At 40.0% G+C, this 9580-nt stretch overlaps 1 protein-coding gene across 4 annotated transcripts in view; it reads left to right on the forward strand.

Moving 5' to 3' along the window:
* The window catches only part of trim2a (tripartite motif containing 2a), a 35345-nt gene extending 25936 nt beyond the window's left edge, over positions 1 to 9409 (forward strand). For 3 of the 4 annotated variants that reach the window (XM_069665771.1, XM_069665769.1, XM_069665770.1), the window contains exons 6-12: positions 3078 to 3801; positions 4458 to 4561; positions 4746 to 4913; positions 6065 to 6245; positions 6739 to 6809; positions 6993 to 7133; positions 7835 to 9409. In XM_069665771.1, coding sequence (XP_069521872.1) covers positions 3078 to 3801; positions 4458 to 4561; positions 4746 to 4913; positions 6065 to 6245; positions 6739 to 6809; positions 6993 to 7133; positions 7835 to 7987 — 1542 coding nt within the window. In that variant the 3' untranslated portion in view covers positions 7988 to 9409. The remainder of the gene's footprint in view (positions 1 to 3077; positions 3802 to 4457; positions 4562 to 4745; positions 4914 to 6064; positions 6246 to 6738; positions 6810 to 6992; positions 7134 to 7834) is intronic. The other variant, XM_069665773.1, reaches the window with a different exon arrangement.
* The last annotated feature ends 171 nt before the right edge of the window (positions 9410 to 9580 follow it).

The following is a 9580-nucleotide window of genomic DNA, read 5'->3' on the forward strand; positions in this document are numbered from 1 at the left end:
ATTAGGTCCTACTTCAAGTCTGATTATGCGCTCACCTGTATCGAACTGGACCATGGTTCATTTGGAAACGGGCCGAGTCCAGTCTTTTCTGTTGGACCTTGGTCCGGTAGTTTAGTCTGCACCAGAGTTCAACAAACCAGACTTTCAGACTTTACTTTAAAAGACCAAAGCTGTCAGCTGCATTCGCATTCACCCTGAGACTTTGGTGCTATCTGGCTGTGGTCAAAATAATGTCTGCGTTTCTTATTCAGGTTAAAGCACTCTGCAGCCACTTATATACCTCTTAAAGGGCCGGCATCATCTAGAAGCTATGATTTGTTCTTATGATGCAGTGAGTCCTGTGGGTAGTGTGAGCCGCTGCCACCTAGTGGGCGGTGAAGGCACTGAAAGTAGGCCACAAAAAATTCATAAGACGTTTTTATTTTTGCATTTTTTTTTTGCTTAACAATTTTTTTTAATCTGCATTTCATTGCCTTTAACACATTTTTATATGGAATTTTTCTGTTTATGAGATTGAAATATAAAGGAAAGCAGTTCAGTCAAGAGTTGATGTTCTGATTAGAGGTTCAGCTTGACCCCAGAATAGTTAAAGGTTTAAAAGTGGTTGCGAATGACTGAATAGAGTTTGGAGTATATATATACTTAAAGGAAACGTACAGGTTTCTATTACACCCACACATACGCTCTTCTTTATGTGCTTTGTATTTTTGTATTCTTGTGTAAACAAACAAACAAAAGAATAACACAGAAAGGATCATGAACACAACATTGACCTAATTGCAGTCTCAGGCTGCTCATCAGGCTGTTTTCGCTGATCTATGTGTCAGAGGGCTCAGATGGTCTGATATGCGATTAACAGACAGATAGAGGGGGGAGGGGCTGGGGAGCGGGCGCACCACTCAAATCCAGACGACCAATCACCCGGTCTGGTTAGGAGCGAGGTGCCGCCCCCTCGGGGAGCTGCGTCACATGGCTTGATAATGATTTACAATTGAGTGGCTGGTGTGCATGCAGTCAAAACAGTGAAGCCCAGAGGGAAAGTCAGATATGAGGCATTCAGCTGTTTTGTAGCTCGTAGCTAGATGGAGCCAGTTCACTGTATGTACAGTTTGGGCGTGTCATGTGCGGTGAGGGAACACAGCTCAGCTCTTCTTCATGCTGTGAGCACTTTATCTGAAGCTCCGTATGTTTCGGTTTGTTTGGACAACATCTCAGCATTCAGATCTTCAGAGTGTGAATTAGTCTAAGGAGATAGTGGAAGGTGATTGGAGGAAACATTTGACTGTAGTTTGAGATAAATGGCTCGATGGCCTCTCTTGTTGGAGAAGAAGAAGAGTGTGATGGCCAGATTGGGGTGAGTCTGTCTTTAAGTCAACAACAAGGAACTGCTTTATCATGCTGTCATTATAGCATAGGGGCAGATTTTATGATCTAAGTGTGACTTGTGTTTGTTCATTATTAGCTAAAATGGAAACACTTCCTTCTCTGAGAAACCACATGCATTAATAATGAATGACACATGATGAATTAAGCATGAATTTCTGCAAGATGTCTCATAAATTCCTGTTTTGCACCAGTAAGAAATGATTAAATAACTATGACTTTATGGGATGACTTAACTTAAGTAAGTTATTTTGCACATGGATTTTGATGTTGCCAAATTAGCTGCAATAGGGATACATGGAAATCAATCATCAGACTATGTAAAAGAACAGCACCTGTTCTCATAGCGTTATTAAGCTCTTTTTCTTCATCAAGCTGGCGTCACATTACCCATCAGTCCTTTGTTTATGTCACATCTACAGGCTTGAGGGTGCTAAAGTTTGGGGTTGATGTTGAAATGTAGAATCAAGGACAACAACTTCTTAAAAGTCACAAACCGACGGTTACATACAGTTACACAAGCGAAAGTTAGCATATGTAAACAAAGACTGTTTCTGTTTAGCGGTGGGTTATGTAAGTAACTGTAACAGTACTGTATAAGGCAGATCTCAGAGCTTGCAGTGTGTGTGTGTATACGCTGACCACTTCATTAGATACACCTGAAAAATCTGATGTAATCCAATACACCAGCTCAGCCATAAGATTTGCTTTATGTTGCCTGTAATGTACAGGTTTTCTTCTAAGCTGTCATAGAGGTGTTACTTCAATGATGGTGGGGCTGCACTGAGCTGCATTATATTCAGAGGTGTTTCTAATACTCTGCCCCCTCATGTATGTAAATAGGGAGGACAAGAAAATAGAGACACATTTCAATATAATTTAGCACAACACCAACTTCAACTACGTCCTCCTACGTGTACTCTTACACAACAGTGAAGCTTGCTGGGTTTTATGTGTGGGCTCTTAATGTGGAGGTCTCTCTCAGCCGGGGTTTGGGACCCCCACAGGAGGTGATGATAAGTCTGTGGGGTTGTGAGATGAAAAAAGGAATAAGACAGAAGAAAATGGTTTTACAACTTTTGATATATTTTCTTTTAAGATGCGGTTTAATTTTACCTCCACTGTATGTTTGGGGGTGCAAGAAGATACAGCTTTCTTATTTAGGTAGTCTCAGGCATTCACTGTATAAAAGTGGAAGTAGTAGCGACATCACCCATTGGTCTATGAAATGCACTTTAAAAGGAGTTGTGTTTAGCTGTCGCCATCTTGTTTATTTATGAACCAGAAGTGACCATATTTGGACGATAGAGGAGATTTGCACAGTTATGTCTGTAGCCTGGTCACCATGGCAGCGACTTGTAAATAACACTTAAGCTTACCCTACTGTTTTCTTTGATTATACACTACATGGGACCATTGTTTACAGAAGAACTTCATGCTGTATAGAAGAAGGCTTGAAACTAGCAATTAAGACCATAAACTCATAAGGAAAATGTTTTTACTTTCCATCATACGATCAGATTTCTTATTGCAACCAATGAAGTTGTTCCTCATTGCCAGTGGAAAAAATGCAGCTTTAAGGCACTTCCGTATTGGCTTCACTTTTAAAACCAAGAGGCTTCATCCATGTCTTATATACAGTCTATACCTGACAACATAGTAACTCTGCTGCCCCCTGGTGTGTGTCTGTGTAGGTGCTCCAGGCCCAGCTGGACACCCTGCTGCAGGGTCAGGACGGCATCAACAGCAGCTGCAACTTCACGGAGCAGGCGCTGAGCCACGGCACCGAGGCCGAGGTGCTGCTGGTGAAGAAGCAGATGAGCGAGCGTCTCATCGAGCTCGCCAGCCAGGAGCTCCCTCTGCAGCCCGGAGAGAACGACCAGCTGGACTTCATCGTGGAGACGGAGGGACTGAAGAAGTCCATCCACAACCTGGGAACTATTGTCACCACCAACGCTGTGGCCTCTGAGACTGTGGCTACAGGTGAGGGGCTGCGGCATTGTGTGGTGGGTGTGCCCACCTCCATCACTATAACCACTAAGGACAAAGACAGAGAGCTGTGCAAGATGGGAAATGCAGTCATTAGAGCGGAAATCTCCTCACCTGACGGCAGCAAAGGTGAAGGAGAGATCCTGGACAACAAGAACGGCACTTATGAGTACCTGTTCACAGCTCCTAAAGAGGGGACTTTTAATTTATCTCTGCGCTTATATGACCAACATATCAAGGGAAGCCCCTTTAAGATAAAAGCCACCAAGTCTATAGACGTGTCGCCGACTTCAGACGGCATAAAGAAGAGGCTGAAGTCTCCAGGAAGTGGTCACATCAAGCAGAAGGCCATCAAGAGGCCGGCTAGTATGTACAGCACAGGGAGGAGGAAAGAGAACCCCATCGAGGACGACCTCATCTTCAGGATCGGTAAGAAAGCAGGAAGTCTGGGATTTCATCTTTTTACATTTAGTGACACTTAACAATGTGATTTCTGTCTTATAAATTAGTTTCTTAATTTTGGTATACAATTTATCAATACTGTCAGAAAAAGCTTTTTATTTTGGTATTTATACCAGGTGTCATATTGGCACTAGTATAGCATTTTAGCTAGCATTTTAGCAAAAATACCCTCTTAGCTGTAGGCCAGCATCTTGTACATTTGTCAGATGTAAGTAATTATTTAAAATGTTTTGCAAATTTGGCAACTTGTTTTTAAATTTTTTGTTGAAGCCTATGGTTAAAAAAAAAAAAAGAGTAGCTCACTGCGCCCTTTTTTTTATACTGTTGTTAAGGCAACCACCAAATCATAGCTGTCATTAACCTAACCGTTATATTGTCTACTGACAGAAGGCCCGCCTCTCCTTTCATCCTATTGGACAATGAGTATGTTCTGTCTGATCGGGCCTTTACATGGCAACAGTGTCGGAGAGGATGTGTTCGTCTTTGTTATTTTAGCTGTTTTTTATAGCATAGTGCATTAATTAAATGTTAAGTATCAGATTGACAAAGAGGTCTAAACCTAAAACCAGTCACATGATCACTTAAACAGTATGAATATGACTTTATTGTCTAATGTTTCCCAGGCACAAAAGGCAGAAACAAAGGGGAGTTCACGAACCTGCAGGGAGTGGCCGCCTCCTCTTTGGGAAAGGTGCTGATAGCCGACAGCAACAACCAGTGTGTCCAGGTAAAAATAACTTCCTGTGCACTGAGCCTATGGCCGGGGTCAAGGCCTGATAAAGAAATCATTGGTGCAGCACTATAACTTTACTGTCCAGTTACCTTGAACTATGCTGCCTCTGCACTTTGCCATCTCCTATAAACACGAGGTGCGTTTTTCTTTAAAAGGTTTGTTTTGATTTGTGCTACAGATTTTCTCAAATGATGGTCTGTTCAAGAGCCGGTTCGGTGTCCGGGGCCGGACACCAGGTCAGCTGCAGCGGCCGACGGGTGTGGCCGTCCACCCCAATGGTGACATCATCATCGCTGATTATGACAACAAATGGGTCAGCATCTTCTCAGGAGAGGGCAAGTTTAAGGTAAGTTAATGGCAAAGCAATAAAACTAGGATGAAAGGAAATATTACCATGTAGGGTGCTGCCATGAATACAGCTATCAAATAGTATATTGTCCGCACAACAGCACTGTAGTTATAAAACAATGCTTCATAATTAGCACATTAATGTAAGTATGACTGTTCTAGTAAGTGTTTTGTAGGGCTGCAACTACAGATACATTTTATTATTGATGATTCTGCCGATTAATTTCACAACTTACTATGTAATCGTCTAATTAAAAAGTAAAAAAAAATGGTTATGACAATATCTCTTGAAATCCCTTATTTTGTGCAACCAATAGTCAAAAACTCTTCATCTATAATTAATGATGAAGAAAGTTAGCAAATACGTGCTAACCTGAAAGGGGTGTTTGGCAAAAAAGACTGAAACATTGAATTGATTATCTCAATAGTTTGCTGTGTTTTCTTGTGTTTTTACCAATTACTAAATCAATAGTCGCATCTCTAGCGTTAAGAAATGCACTCAGACAGATTTCCACTTCCCTCATCAGTCAGTATCGGTTGAGTGTTGATGCTGTGCAGATTTTAAAGGAAAATGAAATGTTAAATGTTGGCCAACTTTCTTTCTTATAGTTACAATAGACAGATAGATAGATGTACTTTATTGATCCCAAACTGGGAAATCAGTGTGTTACAGCAGCAAATAGCACCGAAGAAAACCCTAACACTAGAAGAAAGAAACATTTACACACAGAAATTCTACGTAACAGTCATAAATAATAGCCTCAACTATAGTAAATATAAAATATAAAACTAAATCGTGAATGTGAAACAAAAACATACTTGAGAAAACCTAAAATATAAACTAACATATATCTAAAATGTAAATAAGCTTTACAGGGAGGTAGGGGTGTTAATGTGCCATCCTGTGTTCAATAGAATTATAATGAAAAAAATGTGAATAAATCCTATGTATATATATATAGATATATATATATATATATATAATATACATATAATATAACATTTAATTAAATGTATATTTGTAATATTCAGAAATATAACTTACTCCAATATTCAACTTGTATAACTATTTATCTAAAGTTCCTCATCATGTACTGTGTGATTAAATATCACTGTGGTTATGAAATGTGAAATTCTTGACTCTTCTAGAACAAGATCGGCTCGGGGAAGCTGATGGGCCCTAAAGGCGTGTCGGTGGACCGAAACGGACACGTCATCGTGGTCGACAACAAGGCCTGCTGCGTCTTCATCTTTCAGCTCAACGGCAAGCTGGTCACCAAGTTCGGTAACCGCGGCAACGGCGACAGGCAGTTTGCAGGTACACTCAATGGTAATACGTGCACTGCCCCCTACAGCCTCTCTCTGCAACCAGCTCGCACCTGCATGCGGAATGAAGACGAATGGCAAACCAGGAAACCATAAAGAGCCCATTATCCTCTGAGGCTTTTCAAAATCATTACATAGATTATTAACTGAACTGCTCTAAAAAAGCATGTTGTACTCTGCTATTTTTTAGTTCAACCTTTATTTATTTATTTGTTTTTATCTGTGACGGTTCTCAGTTATTCAGGTCATGGTTATTCAAAGGTTTAATCCAAAAAAGGCAGCTGGACTTTGCTAAAGTTCTTGAAAACGTTACATTTCCAGAAGTCCAGTTGCCTTTTTTGGATTTTAAGAAACCTGAATTTTTTTCTTTGTCATTCAATGTGTCTGTGTATGTGTGTTATGAGTATTAAGTTGCACGTTCCTCGCTTCAGGAAGTCGTCATTCTAAACTGAACTCCTGCAGCACATATCTGAGACCTTTTTGTCATTTTTTTTCAGGCCCTCATTTTGCTGCAGTCAACAACAACAATGAAATCATTGTGACGGATTTCCACAACCACTCAGTGAAGGTGAGTGAAGAATCAGTGAAAGGAAAGGGTATTACAGATAAATAGAGTCTAGTGCTAAAAGTCTCTGTAGTTTATACCCTGTTCATTACTCATATTTTTATGAACACAACTATTCTGTAGTTGTTTATATTCTGTGTCCTTTGTTGTTTTGTAATCCCTGTCTTTGCCCTCTTGTAAACGCAGGTGTTCAACACAGAAGGAGAGTTCCTGCTGAAGTTTGGTTCTAACGGCGAGGGTAACGGCCAGTTCAACGCCCCCACAGGAGTCGCAGTGGATGTCAATGGAAACATCATAGTGGCAGACTGGGGCAACAGCCGGATACAGGTCAGTACAACAAATCTCACACAAACAAGCGGAAGACTTTAACCCCTGCTGCTGTTACAGTTTGGATTACAGCGTTGGCTTATGGCTATTACACGCTACACTTAGCAGATCTTAGTGTCTTATACATTTAATGTGCATTTACATATGTTTACATCAGGTGACATGCATCTTTTGGCCCAACCTTTTGGTACAAAAAAATATATATTCTGCTTACCAAATATATTTTAAGTGTATATACTCTGTTGTTTCCATGCAAAGTAAATTAAAACAAAAATACACACGATGATGTGTCTGAACACAGTCAAAAACTTTTGGCCTTTTTCATGAGCAACACCTGTGCTTAGAGGGCATGAACGCAAGTAACCTGTGGCCAGCTTGACCTCCAACATACGCCCCCTGGTGGTCGGAGAAACTTAACACAAAAGGCCAAAAAAAGAATCTTTAAAAGCCAATGACTTTGCCAATACCGCCCCCTAGTGGTTGCACAGTGCAGTTTTTGGTATGACTCATTCAGGATGGTCACATTAACTGAACTTTACATTGCCTTGTCATGCAATACTCAATGATTGTTTTGCTTAATTGTGCAAATAACGTCATTACTAAAAAGTGAAAATGAAGTGGGACATAAAGCTTTCTTTGTGTTATCTCAATGCATGCAAATAAAACCTGCTCTTATATTTCCCTATCTCTCTCCCTCTCAGGTGTTTGATGGCAGCGGTTCGTTCCTGTCCTACATCAACACCTCAGCAGACCCGCTGTACGGCCCGCAGGGACTCGCTCTCACCTCTGACGGACATGTTGTGGTTGCAGATTCTGGCAACCACTGTTTCAAAGTCTACCGCTACCTGCAGTAGCACCTCCTCCCTCACCTTCCCCACGAACTGTACAGTGTATATATATATGTACATACGCACAGGGACTCTTGAGTGTGGAGCAACTGGAAGATTTTCACTCATCCACTCACCCATTCATCCTTGACTCGTGCTGTCGTTGTGCCATCTGTTTGACTGTTCTGCGTGTGTGTCCGTGGCATCACCTCTGAGGCTGAAGAAACAACAAGAGAGAATAATGTGTGGTGTGAATGAAACAAAAGGATCTCTGATATTCACGGACGGCTGCAGCTGATTGGTGCTTTGAGAGGACACTCTTAATATGTTCACGTTCCATCTAAACTACACCGAATTTAGAAAATAAAACTTTTAGTATTGTAAATATGTAAGACCTTTTGATTAGTTGTGACATAGTGGGGAAACTGGAAAATAATTCTGTTGCACTTGTTCCTAAAAATACTGGTTTGACACTGTGTTACGTGAGGGTGAAATTAAAGTACCTTAGTCACTTGAACAATAATGGGAATTCTATTTATAGTTTCAGTAAATGCAGCTTCATGTAAAACGCTCTAAAGAGTCCTCACAGTTTGCCTGTTCACAATAAAATAAAAATCTTCCACCTACTTTAGGTAGCAGGATATTTTAGAGCATGATTACGCATCTCTGTGCATGCTGTTAAAACTACTAAACACCAGGAAAGCTAGTGTGCACTATATACAAATGATTTTAGGCTGATACTGGACAACATCACAAACTTTAAATAGACGCACTATTTCAAAAATACTTCTACCTATATGTGAAAATAACTAGTCGATGTTATATGTCATCACTCTAAATTATGGAAAGTTGTTATTAAAGTATGCTGATAACTTCTGCTTAATTGGTTTTACAAAGAACACATGGTGTGATTGTGTGAGTGTGTTGTGATCAGTTTAGGTACCAAACAAAAGCCATTTGATATGTTGACTTACAATCTGCAGTATGTGTGTGTACGCAAGTGTTTGGGTGTATCGTTGATGAAGCCTTTTGACATTTCAAATTTACAATCTGCTGTGATTACTGCACAAACATCCTAGAATTTCAGTAAATATCTGCAATGCTTTTCATCTTCGTTAAAACATCAGACTCAGGCGGCAGAACTGTCATCACCTTCACTGTGCTCTTATGCCTTTCATAAAATATCTGTAGAACTACTAACATTTAGTAAAACACATTGTCTATCTTTAAATAAAATGCAAAATGTAGTTCAACAGTTGTGATGTGTGTTATAAAAATGCACTGTAGAGAGCCTTAGTTCAAATATGTCTGTCTTTAAGCACACTGTTTTCATTACTTGTTATCCTGAATTAGCTCTTTCATTTTCTACACAATCCTGTTAAATTATTTGTTTTTCATTGTCTTGTTCATATTTGTAATGCCAAATGGAATTAAAGTGCCCATTGGAAAGATTTGTGTAGAAAAGGTGTGTTTATTATTCACTTCAAAAAGACTGGCATGATTCTAAAGGGCTGTTAAGATGTACTTTTCCACCCTGCAGTGACAATAATTAGTGATTTGGACATAATTGAGTACAGAATTTGCACAGCACATTGAAACTAGTGTAATTTCCATCGTGTC

This window comes from Semicossyphus pulcher, unplaced genomic scaffold, assembly GCF_022749685.1.
Source record: "Semicossyphus pulcher isolate SPU_LCO1_2020_fin unplaced genomic scaffold, fSemPul1.0.p SCAF_17, whole genome shotgun sequence".
Taxonomy (NCBI): Eukaryota; Metazoa; Chordata; class Actinopteri; order Labriformes; family Labridae; genus Semicossyphus; species Semicossyphus pulcher.